The sequence below is a fragment of the Dendropsophus ebraccatus genome, chromosome 13 (genome assembly GCF_027789765.1).
Source record: "Dendropsophus ebraccatus isolate aDenEbr1 chromosome 13, aDenEbr1.pat, whole genome shotgun sequence".
NCBI lineage: Eukaryota > Metazoa > Chordata > Amphibia > Anura > Hylidae > Dendropsophus > Dendropsophus ebraccatus.
Genome location: NC_091466.1, coordinates 51,801,700 through 51,824,280, shown reverse-complemented (window position 1 = coordinate 51,824,280; position 22,581 = coordinate 51,801,700). Strand labels below are relative to the sequence as shown.

Sequence of the window (22,581 nt, the reverse complement as noted above, 5' to 3'; positions counted from 1 at the left end):
CCAGCTTACGGTGAAAGAACCACCTTTAAAATAAATGTATCTAAATGGCCATAGAAGGTCAACAAAAGCTCTCCATGAGAAATGTATGACTGTGAATAAAATCTGTCGGACACATGAATATATCACGTCCGGTTCCCTAGTTCTGATCATGTTTCTGGCACAAGACGAGTGCGCGAATAAAGCTATAGGCTACGTTCCCACTAGGTCAAAATACGGCAAATAACTTCCATAATTGCAAAAGAATGGCCATTATTAAAGAGTTTATCCAGCAAAAACATGGCTGCTTTCTTCTAGCACGACTTTTGTCTCCAGTTCAGGTACAGTTTGCAATAAAGCTCCATTCATGTCAATGGAACCGGGTAGCAAAACCTGCAACTGAACTGGAGACAAGAGTGGTGCTGTCTCTGGAAGAAAGTGGCCTTGTTTTTCTAACACTCGATAATCTCTTTAATAAGCATTAATATTTGTTTTTTTTGCCCTTAATTTCACCTAGTGGGAACATACACTAAATTTTAGTTTACACCGAGCATACACCTGCATGTCTGTCCTGTGTAAAAGCAACAAAGAAGCCGTTACAATGTCTCAAACATAAGCAATAAGTGGGCAATGGGCAGAGAGTTTTAAAATATTTTATTATCTTATATTAGCCCTCAAGAAATGAGAAATCCTGATAGTTTTATGGCAGATCTGAGAAAACTGATGGGAACAAATAAAATGCTAAATTGTAGAACATATAGAGACGTACAAGCATGATTTGACAATTCGAAAATATGGCACTCTAAAAAATTAACCGTTCATTGTTACACATGATATATAAGAGGATTTAACATATTCTGAAGGAATACAGACAACAAACAGGTAACACTATTATGGTTCCAGATGTTTAACTGTGTCATATACTTCAATAGAGGGCGACAAATAATACGTTGCAGAGATATATACTGCAGGCTGTGTTCACACTGAACAGATTTTTATTTCCCATTGCTAAAATAAAGTAATGGTGGCACAGGGGTGTGAAACATAGTGTGAACAAAGCCTTTTGTTTCAATTTTTTGTTGGCAGTATGGACAGAGTTTGGGAAGGAATCACCCATTATACGTCACATTAGCAACTTACATCTGTTCACAAAATTGAGACAATAAAAACAGTATATTAACCCCATTAAAATGATCTATTGTGGCAGGATAAAGGATATGCATCTATGTGGCCAAATGCCATAGGGAAGTCACAGCATTTCCTTTTGTAACTAGGTTAAATACTGTCCTATGGCGTAGAAAACAAAATAGAAGAACAAAAAAAGGAAATGACACTCATCATGCATACACAAAGCACACAAATACACTCTTCCAAGATATTCTCATGATATCCATTTTGGCGGATCAGTCACACATAGTTGGAAACGGGATGACTTTCATGGGTCTTTAAGCTTCTTAACATATGCCTAACTAGTGTATAAAGGGGCGCATTCAGACGGGATGATATGAGCGCCAACCTCATAGATTGGCAATCATTTAAAGAGCCTTTACATGGCTCGATTGTCATGCGGGGCGGGAAATACTCTATCGGCCAGTTATTTTGCGATAGGGCCCTAACACTTCAAAAGCCTCCACAGTAACCGCAATTTATCTACTGATCACAATGAGCGAGTGATCACATGTAGCAGATTAGTCTCACAAATTTCTGCGAGTAAAAAATCCAGCCCATTCATCTAAAAGGTGGTGTTTTTGGATGGGCAGTTGTCAAAGTATCTGCAACAAACCTACTGTGTGTGATCTTTTCACAAGCTGTATATTCCCATACCAGCAGAGTGGACAATACACGTGGATGTGATTTGGTAACTCTCACCCAAATGCTGCAACATTTAATTGGTGTGGAAATAAGAATATGCTCTGGGTTTTCTAATCTGCAGCGCATTATCAATCTTTCCTGTGGATTTCATCACTGTTCATGGCACCAAGGGTTGGATCTATGGTGGATCCACAGCACAATCCACATGTAACCTATGTGGATTTGCAGCAAGACCAATGGTGCAGCTGAAAAATAAAAAAGTCAGAGAAGTTTTTACATGTGTAGGTTTCTACAGAATGTTGCTTGAACTATTAAAATATAATGTTAAGGTACAGAATTGTACAAACCTTACAGGTGTCCTCCTAAATGCTGCAGCTGAACAACAAAAGAATCAGAACAACTGCAAAACACCTACACGATCCATAACCTCCCTCGGCAGGTTGTGAATAGTGCCTTAGGCTCTCCAAAAAAAACCTTAAGGCCTTCTTCTCAGGCTCTTTAACCTAGTGTTCAAATCTTTGTGGTCATGCGGCTGTATCAGTACATTCCCACAAAGGTTTAAAGAATTTTGGCTCTCCTAGCATCATATTGATACATGATGCCGAGAGTCCACTGTGCAGCATTATGCTCCGTAGGGTCCTAAGATTACGGAGTGAAAATAAGGCCTTAGTCTTATGTGGTGACCAGAGGATAAACAGGGAAACTTCACACTGTTGCACGGCCCAAAACAGATTTGAGTGAAAACATAACACAAAAATCAAACTAAAAAAGAAAAAAAACACAGTCAAGCCTGATCTTTTAACAGTACTTAACACAATACATGTTATCTGTGATACCTTCTGGGGACATTAATGTAAACTTATATTTCCTAAAGGCTGGAACAAGACAAGCAGTAAAACCCAAAATACATTTAAAAAAAAATAAAAAATCCACATTATCCCCAGATACTGTAACATCAGGCTAGATAGTTGGGTGGCACTTACAAAGAGTTACATGAAAAAGCAACTCTGAGACATTTTCACTTTATACTTGTAATAACAATGTTAGGCTCTGTTCACACTGGCGATTTTCTCTGTTGCCAGAGAAATGTGTCCATGGCTTCATTGGGATTTTTTTAATAAGCTCCCATTCCATCAGGTTTCTGTTGTTTTCTGGTGGAAAGAACAGTGTAGCCTGCTAGCCTATTCTACCCAGAAAAAACAGACAGATATCTGATACCTTGATTTTTTGCTATAAGAGTCCACACAAGTGGGCGAACGAATGCTCCCACAACCTCATAAGCAAGCAGCGTGAGGTTTCCAGGATTCCTAGTGACATAGTGTGGCCCCTTATGGCTTGGTTTTAGAAGCTGCATTCAGCCGCTTGTATGACTCGCTCTCAAAGTCAAAGACGTCCATTAAATAAAGAAGCCTTGACACGTGTGTGAACATTGCTTAACTTTCATTGAATTGTCAAGACACAAAGCTTCAGCCAAGTCACTCATACTGTCATAACTTACATCTTACCTTCAAATAAAGCAAACACTGCCACAATTACACATGGTCATGCAACAAGAGACAACTGTAAAGATCTACAAAACAAGAATACCTGTTATACATGGGCATGACCTAGGACCGTGGTCTGAATGTCAAACCGGTAGACCCTCTACTGTATAGTTCTGAAAAACTGCAGGATTCTGATGACTAAAAGGCAATATAGTGGCTACCAATGTTTTATTTGAAGGTGCACAAAAAAAAGGCTACTATCACACTGGCAAATATTAAAGCTTTTGTTTGTGAGCAAAGTCATTGATACAACTGCTGAAGTTTCAATGACGTGGAAAAATTGAACACTGATGTTAAGGGGGATCTGTTAACATGTATTTCTATGAATAATTTTATCTGCAGAATTTGACTGTTGAGATTTGTCACTGAAATAAAAGGACAGAAGGATCAACTATAAAAATGGAAAAGTGGAATTTTAAGAATAAAACTGGAATAAAGCTACGGTACATCTTTTCATGCTGTGCCCATGAGAAGAAAAACATATACTTTGAATAGCTAAAAGCTTATTTTTTTTTTCTTTCTGTGTTTCGTAAGACCGAATAAATAAGCCATGTAAAATTAAGAACAAAGACACTGCACATATGAGTGACATAGACCATAAACATGGGAGCCGTTTCGGCTGTCGCTTTGTGTGTGGTCACTGACAGTAAGGAGAGAGGACACTTCACTGCACATTACATCTTCCAGCTAGTGTCAGGGTGTACTGTGCGGGAAGCTCAAGACGTTCACAGTTGTAAAAAAAATTTCTTGATGTTGCTGAGAAATGATCTTCCCAATATGGGAGGTACTGTGCTTCTTTTACATATTGATTAGACCGTCTTCTTCAGCATGACGTTCAATGTGTCCAATAGCGTCCTACAAGAACAGATAGGAAAGCATTGTACTGGAGTACACTACAACATAATCTGACAGGCAGATAATGTAACTACACTAAAAGGGAAACTGACAGCACAGACGTGTGTGTGTGTGTGTGTGTGTGTGTATAAGAGGATTTTTTACTCACCGTAAAATCTCTTTCTCGTAGTCTTCATTGGGGGACACAGATACCATGGGTATAGGCTGCTGCCACTAGGAGGCGCTGACACTAAGAGAAACAAAGGAAGTGACTCCTCCTGAGCAGGATATACCCGCCCACAGGCACTGAGCTAAACCAGTTTGTACAAGAGCAGTAGGAGAAGTCAAGAACAGGTAAAGTAGGAATAACACCAAAAACGGAGAAAACTACCATACCGAGGAAAAACCCCAAAAGAAAATGGGTGGGTGCTGTGTCCCCCAATGAAGACTACGAGAAAGAGATTTTACGGTGAGTAAAAAATCCTCTTTTCTCGTGCGTCTTATTGGGGGACACAGATACCATGGGACGTCCAAAAGCAGTCCATGGGGTGGGAAAGATAACCGCTAGACAAGAGCGCTTGGTGAGAAGGCACAGAATAGCACCAACACAACCATCAACTAGGAATAGAGCAAGGGATGATGCTGAATGCATCAGAGAAAACCCCTACAGGTCCGCAGCAAAGGAAAAAATGTCTAGTCCCTGGAGCAACGTGCTGCACGGCAGACAGAGTGGGTTGTGTCCGTCCTGGAAGCCAGCAACATGATGTAACATCGAGTCCAACAGAACTAGTAGGCTAGATGTGGGGAAAAAAAGCAGACGCCCAGCCAAGTGGGTGACCACAGGCGGCAGGGACTTACTCTGAGGTAGAATAGAATAAAAGGCAAATACAACCATGACGGGAGAGACTGGAAAATGTTTCATGGCACATAGAGGTCTAAGGCGTCAAATAAAGGAGAGAGAGGACTGAGCGTCTCTCATAGAAGGTGCCACATGAGATGCAGGAGAAGCTGCGTCCTTGACTATGGAGCTGGGAAGAATGGCCAGGCTGGAAGCTCCATGGGCCTAGGAGTACAGTCTTCACTGAGAAGACAAAACTTGAGCACAAGAGAAGCCATGGCCTATGACATGAGTTATCCCATCTGAGAAACACATGTTAATAAGAAGAATCAAGCTGTCCAAGCATAATGCAGTCCAGGGAAGGAAGGAAAAACAAGATCAGAATCTTGAGTAAGTTGTCCTGGAAGGAGTACAGTAGTACCTGGTACCCCGCAGTGCCCGGCAGAAAAGAGGAGCAGAGGAAAGCCGGTAAGCCGGGGAAAAAACAACTCCATGGGCTGTTAGAGCCTTAGAAAGGAGGTTGATCATATAAAACACTCCGCTCCAAGGAAGCCTAGAGGTACTCGAGAGCCTGGAGTCCCAGAAGAAAACTGTCAAGGGAGGTCAAGGTAAGGCTGATGGGCATGGGAGTTGTCACAGGACAATGGGCACAACAGGTAATACATAGACTAGAGTCCATATGTAAACTAGATCCAGAAACCAACGCCTCAAAGGGTGAGCAGAGACGTTGCTTGGTAAGAGCAGAACAGCAAATGTAAGTCCTGCCAGAATGGGCCAGTGAACAACCCTGTTTCCAAGGAGAGGAAACCCTTAAGGGATTAAGTTCTCAAGGAATCCACATGGGAGACAACATAAGGGAGGGGGATGGCCAGTCAACAACAAGACCAAGGACAAGGAATTCAAGCAGGAGTGCTCATAGAGGCCAGTGAGGGTCAGAAACCCACACCTGCCTGTCGGAAGAAGCTATTACGGAATAGCAGTCCTCAGGAGGATACTTATACTAAATATTCCCTCCTCCTGGAGGAGGGAAGGGCTGCTTGAAGATTTTCTGACTGAGTGGTAAAAAACCAAACCCAGGATGGGGGGGGTCATGCACAACAGTGCATTAAGCCAGGGAGAAGGAGTAATGGTGTAAGCGGGAGCACTGCAAAACCCTGAACTGAGAGCAATGCTTCATAGTCCATATGGCCAAGCAAGGACACCTGGAAAAGCTAGACCACGAAGAGACCATACACCTATGCTTAGGATGGTAGAGAAACAGTGCAGGCAGTAAACATGAAATCCTCACCCTGTGACACTGCAGCTGCCTAAGAGAGAAGACTAAATACTTGCCATGTTGGCCATAGGCAGATGCAGAAGGAGAAGTCCTAAAGTAGCACTGTGATAGACATGTAGGCAATTGATGTCCTACATACACCAGGGGTAGAAGAAACCCTTTACTGTTTTACCTGAGGAGCAGAGAGGCCTCACTTCATCCAGATCAAAGAGGGGACGGCCTAAGCAATTCAAGCCATACTACTGGGGAACAGCCAGCGAGACAAATGCCAGAACATGGTAGTTATGCCCAGACAAAGGACAGAAGAACTACCCTGACAGTACCAGGATGAAATAGTGACCGGATCTGTATGCTGCCGGCCACTCAGAGGACCAGAGTATGAGAGTCCAACAGTCCAGGGGCAGGTAAAGCGAGGGGTTCTGTACCTCGTGTAGTGGGACACGTAGCAGGATGCTTGGGCTTTAGAAAGGATACAGCCCAAGAGGAATACAACAAGGTTACGCTGCCTGAGAGCAGGTAATGAGACTTGTTAGTGGAAACATATAGAAGACAACATGGTGTAGTAACAAGTTACCCCATGATGATCCCCTGAAGTGACAGGCACAGATCATGGAAGTCCTACGAGGATGAAAGGTAATATACAGGGTAACACGAGCAGAGTAGCTGCAAGCAGTAAGTAACAGAAGACCAGCATTCAAGAGATACAAATACCTGGACTGGAAACAGGTAACGTGCCTGGTCAGACCTGTAAACAGAAGCCTACAGTGTGTGCTCTGGGAGCAGGGAAGAGAACAGGACTGTGTCCCTATGTAAATGAGGACTGGATACGAGAACTGCCCAGCATCACCAGGATAGTGAGCAGACCTGAAGGTGGTGTATTACATCGTGTAACAGGTTACCACAATCTGCGCACACCGAACTACAGGTAATGTAGTTGGAGCCATATCATGCAGCAGAGGGGAGAGGTCTGAATAACCTTGTACCACCACCTGGGAGGGGGTAACATGTCCAGTTCTATGTCTGTGACATCATGTAGTAAAGGAATCTATGTCATGAAGATGAGAGGCAGGTCTGAAGCACCGCCCGCTAATGGGTGATGTGAGTGACAGGACTGGAAGCTCTGAGTAACACCGGAACAACGACTGGCAATGGGTGATGAGTCTGGTCCCATAACCTGTCTAACAAACCATGTAGCAGACGGTTCTGTTGTGAGAGCACAGGAACACAGCATAGTAATAGGTAATGTGTCTGGTTCCATGTCCTGCTTGCGACATCATTTAGCAAAGGATTCTGCCTCAAGAACACAGTAGTCCCCTTAGGAACGGTAATGTGTCTGGTCTCATGTCCTGCTTGTGAAACCATGTAGCAGAGGGTTCTGCTCAGAGATAGTTTGTCAACGAGTAACGTGTCTGGTTCCATGTACATACCGTGACACTGTGTAGCAGAGGGTTCTGCTCAGGGCACAGATACACTGTCTGGAAACAGGTAACATGTCTGGTTCCGTGTACTTACCATGATACTGTGTAGCAGAGGGTTCTGCTCAGAGCACAGATACACTGTCTGGAAACAGGTAACGTGTCTGGTTCTGTGTACTTACCATGACACTGTGTAGCAGAGGGTTCTGCTCAGAGCACAGATACACTGTCTGGAAACAGGTAACGTGTCTGGTTCTGTGTACTTACCATGACACTGTGTAGCAGAGGGTTCTGCTCAGAGCACAGATACACTGTCTGGAAACAGGTAACATCATTTAGCAAAGGATTCTGCCTCAAGAACACAGTAGTCCCCTTAGGAACGGTAATGTGTCTGGTCTCATGTCCTGCTTGTGAAACCATGTAGCAGAGGGTTCTGCTCAGAGATAGTTTGTCAACGAGTAACGTGTCTGGTTCCATGTACATACCGTGACACTGTGTAGCAGAGGGTTCTGCTCAGGGCACAGATACACTGTCTGGAAACAGGTAACATGTCTGGTTCCGTGTACTTACCATGATACTGTGTAGCAGAGGGTTCTGCTCAGAGCACAGATACACTGTCTGGAAACAGGTAACGTGTCTGGTTCTGTGTACTTACCATGACACTGTGTAGCAGAGGGTTCTGCTCAGAGCACAGATACACTGTCTGGAAACAGGTAACGTGTCTGGTTCTGTGTACTTACCATGACACTGTGTAGCAGAGGGTTCTGCTCAGAGCACAGATACACTGTCTGGAAACAGGTAACGTGTCTGGTTCCGTGTACTTACCGTGACACTGTGTAGCAGAGGGTTCTGCTCAGAACACAGATACACTGTTTGGAAACAGGTAACATGTCTGGTTCCGTGTCCTGCTCGTGACACCGTGTAGCAGAGGGTTCTGCTCAGAGCACAGATACACCACCTGGATAGCGGGTAACGTGTCTGATTCCATGTACTTCTCGTGACACCATGTAGCAGAGGGTTCTCAGAGCACAGATACGCCACCTGATAGCGGGTAATGTGTCTGGTTCCATGAACATCTCGTGACACCATGTAGCAGAGAGTTCTCAGAGTACAGATACACCGCCTGGATAGCGGGTAACGTGTCTGGTTCCATGTACTTCTCGTGACACCATGTAGCAGAGGGTTCTGCTCAGAGCACAGATACACCGCCTGGATAGCGGGTAACGTGTCTGGTTCCATGAACTTCTCGTGACACCATGTAGCAGAGGATCTCACTGAGGGCACAGAAACACTGTATGGTGATGGGGAATATGTCTGTGCGTATGTGGTTGGAGGGGAACCAGAGTGTCTGTATATAAGTATTAATGTAATCTTATATATATAAAATCTGACACAGAGGTGTCAACCAGCACCAAAAATGCTGGATCTGCAGACCAAGGGTTGCTGGAACATTATATGGAACATTGGCCATAATAAAACATGATGCAAGCCATTCTCATATATGTAATGGTGTAATAACCACTTCCACCAGTAGGTGGCAGGAGAGATGCATCAAGTGTCCCAAGCTGCTGGAATAGAAGGGAAGTGTGTGTGGTAGCTCCATCAGGAGACCGCACACACACACATGGCAGGGGGAGGGGGAAGCAGCATCCCTCAGTGCAGGCTCTGGAGAGAGCCAAAAGGGGGAATGCCACGGTCCGCGCTGCACCCGAAAAGGGGCGGGGCCTACCGGGAGGGGGCGGAGCATCTTACTGTGAAGGCTCCACGGAGAGCCACAGGTAAGATTAAGGTGGGATGCTGCGGCCCACCCGACTCCCGAAGGGGGCGGGGCCTGCCGGGAGGGGGCGGAGCATTCCAGTGCAGGCTCCACAGTTAAGAAAAAAGGCGCAATTCTCCGGGCCGCGCGGCACCCGGAAGGGGCGGGGCTTACCTGAGAAGGCGGGGCATCCCCAGAGCAGGCTCCAGTGAGAGCCAAACATAATGAGAAGTAATGAAGAGGGCCGCGCAGCGCCCGAAAAGGGGCGGGGCATATCAGGAGGGGGCGGAGGTAGCCCTGTGTGTACTCTGGAGAGCCACAATACAGGGAAAAAAGGGCAGGATGCCGCGGCACCCGGTAAGGGGCGGGGCTTAGGGAAAAGGGGCGGAGCATCCTTTAGTATGGTCTCTAGAGCCACATGAAAAGGAAAAGTGCGGGAAGCTGCGGCCTGCGCAGCACCCAGTCAGGGGAGGAACATCCCTCACAGTGGCACCCAGAGAGAGAGACACTAATAAAAATAAAATGGTGGAGAGGGCTGGCCTGCTACCGACTGAGGGGAGAGGAGTATCTGCCTGGGGAGGGCTGCAAGTGACTGGAGAGGGAGAGCTGCCTATGTGGAGTAAAATGGCGGCCTGGGAGGGAGGGCAGGGGGAATATACTCACCTATATAGGAGCACATACTCACCATTGTTGTCTTCAGCCGGTGGGTGCCTCACCTTAACGCGCCAAGCTTTGGGGGGCGAGGCGGGAAGGGGCTGTGCGGATACAGAGTCCGCAGAAAGGCGACCAGATAGTCAGACTGATCTGGGGCCCTGGTGTCACGTTGCCGGCCGGTGGCGACCGAGGGGTCACAGCCCATTTACATTTATGGTCTGTTCCCTGGTCGCATAGTGGGGGGATCAGGGTGAGTTTTAGATAACCCACCGTGCCCAAGAATCCATAGGACCTAGAAGGAAAAAGAAAAACCAACTAACTAAACATAAAGGAAGAAACTGGTCTGGAGAACCCAGACCTGTGTCTGCCTCCTACTGACACTAAGCTAAACTGGTTTAGCTCAGTGCCTGTGGGCGGGTATATCCTGCTCAGGAGGAGTCACTTCCTTTGTTTCTCTTAGTGTCAGCGCCTCCTAGTGGCAGCAGCCTATACCCATGGTATCTGTGTCCCCCAATAAGACGCACGAGAAATATATATATATATATATATATATATATATATATATATATATATATATATATATATTTATATATATATATATATATATATAAATAATAAGTGTTTAGACACCAATCACAGGAGCACTGCATACATACCTTTCGCAATGCTCTGTTATCCGGCATCTTTGGTAAAAAGTATCCTTATTCCGGGCTGCACTGTCCATGCCCACACAGCCTCAGTCTGTCCTGCTCTCTGGCCACCGGCCTGGAGATACAGCACCAGTCAGAGAGCAGGGCGGACTAAGGCTTTATGAGCACTGACTGTGTCACATACACACCTCTGTGACACTGTCAGCCAGGAATAAGGATAGTTTTTACCAAAGATGCTGGATTATAGAGCATTAGCCAAAAGGTAAGTATGCAGGGCTCCTGTGATTGGCATCTGGAAACTGGAAGCACGGACATATACATACAATGATGGCAGGGGGCAGCACGTTTCTCCCCACTGGTTCTAGCGACTGTGGCGTTCTATTTGATATGTCTCTATTGTGTGATCAAAGTTTTAGTTTTTTTTTTAAAGACAGTTAAACTTTACTCTTCTTGCAATAGTACCAAGTACAAGTAGCTGTGAAGAATGTAATGACTAGATACTGTATCTTGTTAATACCTGTTTGGAACCTCTTCGGCCTGTGAAGAATGCATCACAATTCTTCCACCTGCACTTCAGCGTTTGGAAGTTTGGATTTGTGTGATCTGTCAGCAGATGCTGTTTTAGATGTTCAGCAACACCAAAATTAAGTGAGCATCCATGCCACTGCAAAGCAAGAGAAGAACGGAATTAAGCATCTCACGCAGATAAAACAGAAGCAGATTTAATTTAAAGGGACACTGCCCCCCCCCCTTTTGCATTATGACTTCTCTATACAGGCGTTAAGGGTACATTTAGCAGTTTTCATACCTTGTTTTATATCATACGTCATGGTGCTTGTTCCAGTAAAAGTGATCTTTTATCATCTGCGGATTGTGCTATGTGGGCGGGGCTTCACTGACGAAGCGCCACGTAGCCCTTCCCACAACACCAACATTGACCCTGCCCCCGTGACATCATCGGCGCATAGTAACCGTCCCTCGAAGGCCATTGGAACAGGCCAGCGTAAAGGTCTAGGTTGACCCATACCAATGGCCGCTGAAAGGGTGTGACCATGATGTCGCAGGGGGCGAGGACAATGGTGGCATTGTGGATGGGGCTAAGTGGCGCTTCGGATGTGAAGCCCCTCCAAGATAGCACAATCCGCAGATGATAAAAGATCACTTTTACTGGAACAAGCACCATGACTGATATAAAATAAGGTATGAAAACTGCTAAATTTACTCATTACACCTGTGTAAAGAAATCAAAATGCAAAAAAAAAAAAGGGGGGGGGGGGACAGTGTCACTTTAATCTACAGAGATTATTTGGGCATATAGATATAGCCATGAGCCATTTGACAATACATACTGTATGCACAACATGTGTGTAAATATAAATAATTATATATAAATTATTTATTTACTTAGTTCATACAAGAACTACTGTAGTAATGGCACGAGTCCTTTTATTATATTTAATAATGGTGCGAGTCCTATTCTCTGTCTTCAAACATAAAGCATTACATTTATTGTTAAATCAATATTGTTCTCACCCAGCAGCGATAATTCTGGATCAGGTTCAGACGCACAGCTTGAACACTTCCGTCATAGCAGCCTGTGTAGATCTACAAGGCAAAAATGGAATTTATAAGTCACATACATTGGTAACGTGTTCACAGGGAATAACAGTTATATAACATAAGGTTCAACATTATTCAGATGAAAAGTAGAGAGCACAATACGACACCCAGGGAGTTGCTGAGCTCCATGGAATTACCCAGTTTCTGCAGTAATTGCTAATAAAATGTGCCCTGATTGTGTTGGTCTATAGTTGTGAGTTGAAAAACAATTTAACCATGCCAGTAATATACAAATAACTGTACTGTTTATGGCTTTTATTAAAGAGGTTGTCAGGGGAAAACTTACAGAACAGTATAAGACTATCAAGAGTATTGTTCTCAGATTCTGTGTTTCAATTCAATGCACACAGACTAAGCATTGTCTATGAAAATACTACCACATAAAAATGAATAATTGTTGCTGTAGCTTGGTTATTTTTTTTTCCATCCAAAGTCACAATTTTTGGACTTTCACTGAAGGTTCAGAAGTGACACTGATGCATTTACAGATCTAGATTATTCCCATAATTAATCTTACCATGCTTTTGTGGATCGCCATACACATGATCATATCTGAATGTCCTCCATAGACTTGTAACCGGTCATGTGACTAGAGGAGTAAAAGGACACAGGATTATTGGTATCAAAACAATTATGAAAGCTTCTCAAATTTTAAATATGTATAAGAACCAAGTCTTACCTGTAACTCATAAACACGAACAAATTTATCCAAGCAGGCTGTCACCATGACTTTCCCCAAGATGTTAACTACAGTAACAGCATGATTGTGTCCTTTGTAAATTCGCACCAGTTCCCCTGTCTATGAAGAAAAACAGATGAAAAAAATAAATAAAAATATGGCATGAAAAATGTAAAGATCTACAAAAACAAAAAACAATGCCCAGTAATACATAAAAGATTTTGCACATTTCTGCTGAACAGAAGCAGGGAAGAATAGATGAATTGGGAAAATTGACACTTCCTCTGCTTTGTTCAGTTCATAATTTTGCCAAATAAAACATTAAAAAAAAGATTGCTGAAGGTATTGCTGAGGGTATGCTAAAGATTTATTATTTTACTAAATATTCTCTAATTTTTATAAACTTACATGAATGTTATGAGCATGGACAGATTGGTCACTTGAACCACTGAACACCAAGTCATTGACAACCTAAAAAAAAATATATATATATTTATTTGCTCTAAAGTGTCACTCTGAGCATTAGATATCTGGTAATAGATAGATAGATATACGTATATATATATATATACACACACACAAACACACACGCGTGTATCTCTATTTCGCTCTCTCATCACCAACATAAATCAGAATTAATTTATGACTTTGGGTCTCACAATCACCTCAACCTCTGTCTAGTTAATATTAATGACCATATGGGTGGTAATAATTATCTAGAAATACATTTTCAACGAGAGAAAATGTTCTTACTCTATGGTGAAAATGTTTCAAGTATGTAAAAAGTCAATATAACGCAGCACCCGCACTAAAGGTGTATATGGCTATATTGGATATGTACGAGCAGATACAGAGACGTAGATGTAGTTACTGGACTTAGGGCTCTTCACCACGGGCCCGATCAACAGTGTAAACGAGCGTCGATCTACTATTTCACGGCCCGAAGATCGTTTAGCGAGGGCTGCAGGGACAACGTTACTGATGTCCTTGCAACCCTTGCAGCATACATTACCTAGCAGGGCTTCTCCTCCCCGGGTCCCGCAGCACAGCATCAACTCCGGAGCGGCCTGACTGAGCTGTCAGACCACTCAGCCAATCACTGGCTGCGGCAGTCGCGGCCAGTCATTGGCTGAGCGGTCTGACAGCTCAGTCAGGCCGCACCGAAGCTGAAGCTGTGCCGCGGGATCCGGGGAGGAAGACTGAGCGGAGGAGAAGCCCTGCTAGGTAATGTATACTGCTCCTCAAATCGTCGGTCGCCCGCCTCGCACCGCTATTCCACAAAGCGATGCGTGGTGGGTGAACGATGATTTTAGGTTTGGGCCTAAATAAACGATCAGCCGATGACACGATCATCGGCTGATCGTTTTCTCTATTCCACCAAGCGATTATCGCTCTGTAGAATAGGCCCCTTACAGTCGGGGTGCAACGGTGAAAAGGAGAACATTTCAATAGGTATATTGTGCTTTAGATATTTGAATGAAGACACTATGCGGTGCTAATGAAAAACTGAAAAGATCTTCTCACCTTCATGCAGAGAACAGTTTTAGTATGACCTTCTAAAGTGCGAATCAGAAGACCATTGTGGGCATCTCGAACACTTATCGTGCAATCATAGGAACCGACGAGAAGTAATCTTCGAGCCCCCTCCTGAGCTGTTGCCAAGCAGCTAACCGCCCGAGGACCATGGCACTCAAACACATCGAGCACCTTGTTGTTCTTATAAAAAAATTAAAAAAATAAATAAAAGAAATGAAAACTTTCTGAAACATTAACTACATCAATTGTTATGTATTAGGTGTCTTGTAAGGTCCTAGATAACAACTACAAATAGCGCTACTGTTTTGATCATGACAGGTTCAGACTTTACAGATATACTTTACAAAGATGGCAATATCTAGTAATACCACTGCTTATGTTAGTATAGACCAGTGCTTTTCAATTCCAGTCCTCAGGCCTCACCAACAAGTAATGTTTTGAGGCTATCCCATACAGAGAACACCTGAGCTAATACCTGATGCTCGGAGTAAGAGGATTTTTTTGTACTCACCGTAAAATCCCTTTCTTGTGGCTTCATTGGGGGACACAGCACCAGTGGGTATAGGCTACTGCCACTAGGAGGCGACACTAGACAGAAGAAGAAGTGACTCCGCCTGGCAGGCTATACCCCTCCTACAGACACCAGGCTAACTCAGTTTAGTCACAAGCAGTAGAAAGTAGTAACAAAAACAGGCAAAAAAACCAGGCTGGTCCCGGGAACGAAAACCCCAAGAACAGAACAAGCCCCGGGAGCACAACCTCAAACAGGGTGGAAGCTGTGTCCCCCAATGAAGCCACAAGAAAGGGATTTTACGGTGAGTACAAAAAAATCCTCTTTTCTTGTGCCTGTCATTGGGGGACACAGCACCAGTGGGACGTACAAAAGCAGTCCCAGAGGGTGGGGAAAGAAAATTACAATCCCCATGCGGCCTGCCTAACGCACGGCGGCCTGCAGAACCTTGCGGCCCAGACTGGCGTCAGAGGAAGCCAGGATATGGACCTGATAAAACTTTGAAAAAGTGTGAACTGAAGACCAGGTGGCGGCCTTGCAGACCTGGGACACTGAGGCCTGATGGCGAACCGCCCAAGAGGCCCCCACAGCTCGAGTAGAATGAGCGGTGACCCGAAAAGGAGGAGCCCTGCCACGAACGCGGTAGGCCTCTGCGATGGCTGCCCTGATCCAACGCCCAATGGTGGTCTTGGAAGCCGCCAGCCCCTTGCGCGGACCCGACGGGACCACGAACAAGGAAACCGAGCGGCGGAAGGAAGCAGTGACTGACAAGTAGATCCGTATGGCCCGGACAAGGTCCAAACAATGCAGGGACCGTTCCCTAGGATGGGAGGGCGCAGGGCAAAAAGAGGGGAGAATGATGTCCTCATTAAGATGGAATGCAGACACGACCTTCGGCAGGAAGGAAGGAAGAGGACGAAGCACCACCTTGTCCTTGTGAAGGACCAGATAAGGGGAGCGACAAGAGAGCGCTGCCAGTTCAGACACCCTACGGATGGAGGTAATCGCCACCAGGAAGGCAACTTTCCAAGAAAGGAAACAAAGAGACACCTCCCGAAGAGGCTCAAAGGGAGGACCTTGTAGAACCTCGAGGACTAAATTAAGGTCCCAGGGCTCTAAAGGCTGACGAAAAGGAGGGGCCAAATGGACCACCCCCTGAAGAAAGGTCAGCGGAAAGCAAGAGCCCGCTGAAAAAGAACAGACAGGGCGGAAATCTGCGAACGCAAAGTGGAATGACTGAGGCCTTTATCCAGCCCGGACTGTAAAAAGGAAAGAATCTTGGGCGTGGAACACACCAAGGGGTGAAAATTATTCTGTTCACACCAAGAAAAGAAGGCCTTCCACACGCGATGGTAGACCCGAGCTGACTGAGGCTTACGGGCCTTAAGCATGGTTTGGATGACTGGTTCCGAGAACCCACGAAACCTCAATACCGCGGCTTCAACAGCCATGCCGTCAAACTCAGCTGAGGTAAATTGGGGTGGAATATTGGCCCTTGTGAAAGGAGGTCGGCCCGCAGGGGAAGGCGCCAGGGGGCGTCGGCAAGGAGGTGCACTACGTCGGCGTACCAGGACCGGCGCGGCCAGTCTGGAGCGACAAGAATGGCGGGAACGCCGAGTGCCTTGATGCGCTTCAGGACTCGTGGGAGAATGGGCAGAGGAGGAAAGGCGTAAACCAGGGAGAACTGCTCCCATGGGGTCACCAAGGCGTCGACCGCGAACGCGCAAGGATCCCGGGCCCGAGTCACATAGATGGGGAGTTTGTGGTTCAGCCTGGAGGCGAAGAGATCCACATCTGGGGATCCCCACCGCCGGCAAGTTTGGAGAAACACCTCGGGATGTAGAGCCCATTCGCCCTGATCCAGTCTTTCGCGGCTGAGGTAGTCCGCCGCCCAATTGTCCACCCTGGGAATGTGGACTGCCGAGAGAGCTGGAACAACCCGCTCCGCCCAACGGAGAATGCGAGCGGCCTCGGTCATGACAGAGCGGCTCCTGGTGCCGCCTTGACGGTTCAGATAAGCAACGGCGGTGACGTTGTCGGTCTGAACACGGACCGGATAACCCCTCAGGCGATCGGTCCACTGAGACAGGGCGAGAAAGATGGCCCGGAGCTCCAGGATATTGATGTGAAGCCGAGCCTCTGTCGGCGACCAAGAGCCCTGAGCTGTGTGGCTCCCGAAGACAGCCCCCCACCCGGACAGGCTGGCATCCGTAGAGACGACCAGCCAATTGAGGGGGAGGAACGAGCGGCCGAGGAGGACCACCGGAGACGTCAACCACCAAAGAAGCTCCCTGCGAACAGCAGGGGACAGGAGGATCTTCTTGTGGAGAGACAGAGGGGACCTGTCCCACTGCGACAGAATCGCTTGCTGCAGAGGGCGCGAATGAAACTGAGCAAAGGGGATCGCCTCGAAAGAGGAGACCATCTTGCCCAGGACTCGCATGCAAAGGCGAATCGAACAGGGGGCGCCCGAGCGGAGCAGAGAGACTGCCGAGCGCAGGGAGGCAACTTTGTTTGGAGGAAGGAGGACGCGGGCCATCTCGGTGTTGAATAGCATCCCGAGAAACTCCATAGAGCGGGAGGGAAGTAGGGAAGATTTTTGATAATTGATCACCCAACCGAAATTGGTCAAGAGATCGAGTGTGATCTGGAGGCTGGACAAAGTGTCCTGCTTGGAGCGGCCCTTTACCAAAAGGTCGTCCAGGTATGGCAGGACAGCCACCCCCTTTGACCGAAGCAGAGCCATCAAAGGTGCCAGGATCTTGGTAAAGACCCGAGGCGCCGTGGCGAGCCCGAAGGGCAGGGCAACGAACTGGAAATGTCCAGAACCGACGGCGAAACGTAGGAAACGTTGATGAGTGGCTGCGATGGGAACATGCAGATAGGCGTCGCGGATGTCTATAGAAGCAAGAAATTCGTCCTGCTCTAGAGACGCGACCACCGACCGCAAGGATTCCATGCGGAACCGCCGAAGGCGAACAAACCTGTTCAGCCGTTTCAAATCCAGGATAGGACGGACCGAGCCGTCCTTTTTGGGGACTGTGAACAGATTGGAATAGAATCCCTGGAAGTGCTCGGAGGGAGGAACTGGGACCACAACTCCTTGAGCTAGGAGATTCTGAACCGCCCGAAAAAGCTCGGAAAGCCGTGCCGAAGAGCGTGGGAGATTTGATGGAAAAAAGCGAGGAGGTGGAATGCACACAAACTCGATTTTGTACCCTGAGGACACCACCTCCCGAGCCCACACATCGGACACATGGGCGAGCCAAATCTCCTTGAAGGAGAGCAGACGACCCCCTACTTGAGGGAGAGACCCAAGTGGTGAAGGACCCTCAGGAAGAAGACTTGGGTGCAGGACCCTTAGAAGGGCGAGAACGGGGCTGCCAGGTGGGGCGGGGTTTGAAGGAGGGCTTCCTAGAAGGAGCTGGAGGCGTATCCTTAGCCGGGCGACGACGTGCCGGAGGCTCAAAAGAGCGGAAACGTCTGGAACGCCTGGGAGGCTGAGGGCGCCGGGATCGGTTTTGAGGAAGCAAGGAGCTCTTCCCCCCCGTAGCGTCCGAGATTATTTTATCCAGCCGCTCCCCAAAAAGTCTGTTTCCTGCAAAGGGAAGAGAAGTCAGAGCCTTCTTGGGGCGGCGTCAGCTGACCAGCATTTTAACCAGACAGAGCGTCGGATGGCTACAGAGTTTGCCAGGGCCCGCGCAGACAAACGAGCAGCTTCCTGAGAAGCGTCGCACAAGTATTTAGACGCATGTAGAATTTGTGAGGCCAGAGACAGGAGATCCTCACGCGGGGTGTCCAGGGAGAGGTCATGGACTAACTGCCTGGCCCAAGAGGAACAAGCCTTGCTGACCCAGGATGCAGCAAAGGTAGGACGTAGGGCCGAACCAGCTGCAACAAAGACAGACTTCGAAAAAGCGTCGATTTTCTTGTCCACCGGGTCAGTGAGTGAAGCACCATCTGCCAGAGGCAGAGTAGTTGACTTGGAGAGTCGAGAAACTGGAGGATCCACAGATGGGGGCACTGTCCATGTAGTGACCAGGTCAGGGGAGAAGGGAAACAAAGCCTCGGCACGCTTAGAGGATGGAATCCGCCGGTCAGGGTGATTCCACTCCTTGGCTAGGAGGTCCTCAAAATCCTTATGGCTGGGAAAAACCAATGGCTGTCGCTTCTGGCGACGGAAGGAAACCTCACTCTTGGAGGTAGAAGAGGACTCCTCCTCAATATGTAAGGTGTCTCGCACTGCACGGATCAAGGCTTGCACTGCAGAGGCCAGCTGATCCTCCCTGTCAGACTCTGAAGCAGAGTCAGAGGGGTCCCCCGAGGTGGCGGAGAGGGGTCGCTGGGAAGCGGAACCGCCTGCAGTGGATCTGGGAGGAGAAAGGTCTGAGGAACACCTAGAGGGCGACCGTGAGACAGAGAGTCTAGGTCTCTTATGAGACCGTCCTCTGGAAGGGGAGTCAGGAGATACCCTGGAGGGTCCTGCTGCTGGAGGCGCCTGGGAGGGCAACCGCTCAATGGCATGGATCATGACCTGCGACAGCTTAGAGAGGTCACCGATCGCCTGGGACAGGGATCTAGCCCACTCAGGAGAAGCTACATCAGGACCTGGAGGGGGGGCCTCCTGGGAAGTGGCACCAGGGTTAAGGCATAGCAGGCAGAGGGAACCAGGCTGACCACAGGGGAATTTCTTATTGCAACGAGCACACGCAAAGTGTGTCGCCACAGCCGCGGGAGCGAGCTGCCTAGGGGGGTCATCCCGGGGACCAGACATGGTAGCTAGGGCTGTTAGCCTGGGGAGTGGAGGAGGGGAATATCACCCACTGGGTGAGCCTACCAGACCCTGGAGTTGCTGCCGCACTGGATGCTGGAGCTGCTGCCGCACTGGATGCTGGAGCTGCACTGGAACGACTGCACTGGATGCTGGAGCTGCACTGGAACGACTGCACTGGAAGCTGTAGCTGGTGCACACTGGAATAGCTGCACTGGATGCTAGACTGCTGCTGTGCACAGGGAGCTGAGGCTGCTGTACTGGCAGAGATAACAGCAGGAGGCCACGAGCTGAAGCTGCTGCCGGCAAGAAATAATAAAGAGGTGCGTGGCACCTGTGTCTACCTCATACGGACACTAGACTAAAACTGAGTTAGCCTGGTGTCTGTAGGAGGGGTATAGGCTGCCAGGCGGAGTCACTTCTTCTTCTGTCTAGTGTCGCCTCCTAGTGGCAGTAGCCTATACCCACTGGTGCTGTGTCCCCCAATGACAGGCACAAGAAATAATTATATCACCTGTAAAATACTAAGGAAATCCTCAAAACATGAGCTGTTGGTGAGGCCTGAGGACTGGAATTGAGAAGCACTGGTATAGGGAGATTGATGCACTAGCAAGTCAATACCAGACGACAGAGATGAGCGCATTTCCAGCATGTTCGAGTTTGATCGTTCAGCATTTTAATACTGGAGGCTGAAGTTGGATGCGGCCCTAGGGTGTCCAGGAAAACATTGTTATATCCTATAGCCAGGACTCCATAAGGCTGCATCCAACTTCAGCCAACAGTATTTAAATGCAGAATGATCGGACTCGAGCATGCTCAAATTCCGCTTGTCTCTACCGAAATACAATCATCAGAGAACATCTGGTAAGTATCACTAAAAGGGAAGAAGTGGGGAGTATGATCTAAACAGCCTATCAAATCATAAACGCCAATAATATAAAAAGTCTTTATTTACTAACCTTAATGGAGAATGTGACTACCGTTCCATTGGCAAGTCCCACAAAGAGGATTTTCCATCTTACATGCAGACACAGGACTCGTTCCCCAAGATCTAAGGTCTCAATACATTCACGGGTCTGGATGCACAGAGTTAAAATATGTATAAATGAATATTAACTCACCCTGAACAGCATTGATGATCATTTCTATATGGGTCATCACTTCTGGCTACATAAAACAGCTATATAATCAACTGTAACCATGCATCAAATGCTATCTATATCACTGAAATAGATAGGGATCATAGTAAAATATTTGGGCCTAAACAAAACAGGCTTAAGAGTTTGAAGATTAAATATCAAATGTAAGAAAACTACAGTCAGCCTCTTCACAACCTGAAATCACTGTATAGGATATATCCTATTCTACTACACAGAACATGCAGAAGGTATACTTTGTGTCCCTTAAAAATAAAATAATAAAATACACTATAGATTTCTTATTTTATAAACCCATTCATATAACATTTCACTGTTGCTTTTTTTCCCCCTACACACAAACATTGTTGGTAGAAGTATTTTTTTAGACTTTAGACCTTACAGTAACATCTGGCTGCAACTTCTTTTGAACTGAAGTTAATTCAATAGCAATTGAGAATACAATATGAATCCAGACAATCCACATCACGTATAAGTAGCGTATCTATTTTCTACAGTATACATACAATGACCATGGCAGTAAGCAAATAAAATGCACTTGAGTACCTTGATAGAATAGCATCGGACCGTGTGGTCACTAGACCCGCTAAACAGCACCGCATTCTTCCCATGTGTCTGAGTCACAAGAAGACAATTGACCTTTGATGTATGTCCTTCAAACACTTCTTCACATTTCCGGGTCTGAAAAAGAAAAACAAAAAAACAAAAAACAGATGACACTCAAGCAGGAATTTACCAAATCTGAAGCGGACTGGGCTCAAAAAGCATGTGGGCCCAGCACCTTTCCTACAATTTATGCCAGAAACTGGAATCAAAGTGTGCAGCACAGCAGTCACCAATGCGTCTGATTCACTAAAAGGTACCTGCCAGAAAAACCAAAACAAAAGCTGAAATCCCCACAGGCTGAAGGAGTAAGCAGAGGGTAGCGCCTTTTACTTCCTCACTGTCAATGATGTCTGTCCAGTGCCCCAAAAGACTTATAATGGAGTTGACTTGAGGAAGATATCTGTACAGGGGAGTCAAGTGTATTACTGCCTGTTTCTCCCATCCTGTTCTCCTTATTGTGGGAGTCTCAGCAGTAAGACCTTGGCCTATCAGGACCCATTTATAAGGCCGTCATATAAAATACTAGTCTTAAAGTGACACTGTCGCCCCATTTTTGCATTATGACTTCGCTACACAGGTGTAAAGCGTAAATTTAGCAGTTTTCATACCTTATTTTATATCAAACATCATGGTGCTTGTTCCAGTAAAAAGTGATCTTTTATCATCTGCGTATGGGCTACCTGGGCATGGCTACACAGGCGAAGTGCCACCTAGCCCCGCCCACAGCGCTACCGTAGGCCCTGCCCCCATGGTGTTATCACTGCATAGGCCCCTCCCCTCAGCAGCCATTGGTATGGGCCGAGGGGGTGGGGCCTAGACCTTTAGGCTGACCGGTTCCAATGGCTGTTGAGGGGATGGGGCCTATGGTGCCGATGTAGGCGGGACTAAGCGGCGCTTCAGCTGTGAAGCCCCGCCCAGGCAGCACAGTCCTCAGATGAATAAAGAT

At 46.8% G+C, this 22,581-nt stretch overlaps 1 protein-coding gene across 1 annotated transcript in view; it reads right to left on the bottom strand.

The window, feature by feature from the left end:
* Positions 1 to 613: 613 nt before the first annotated feature.
* The window catches only part of ZNF106 (zinc finger protein 106), a 72,201-nt gene continuing 50,233 nt past the window's right edge, over positions 614 to 22,581 (bottom strand). Inside the window, exons 14-22 of the mRNA XM_069951185.1 lie at positions 21,576 to 21,710; positions 20,832 to 20,948; positions 14,579 to 14,770; positions 13,463 to 13,525; positions 13,055 to 13,174; positions 12,893 to 12,964; positions 12,289 to 12,360; positions 11,273 to 11,419; positions 614 to 4,187 (exon numbers count right to left, since the gene is read on the bottom strand). Of these exons, the coding sequence (XP_069807286.1) occupies positions 4,131 to 4,187; positions 11,273 to 11,419; positions 12,289 to 12,360; positions 12,893 to 12,964; positions 13,055 to 13,174; positions 13,463 to 13,525; positions 14,579 to 14,770; positions 20,832 to 20,948; positions 21,576 to 21,710 (975 nt within the window). The 3' untranslated portion in view covers positions 614 to 4,130. The remainder of the gene's footprint in view (positions 4,188 to 11,272; positions 11,420 to 12,288; positions 12,361 to 12,892; positions 12,965 to 13,054; positions 13,175 to 13,462; positions 13,526 to 14,578; positions 14,771 to 20,831; positions 20,949 to 21,575; positions 21,711 to 22,581) is intronic.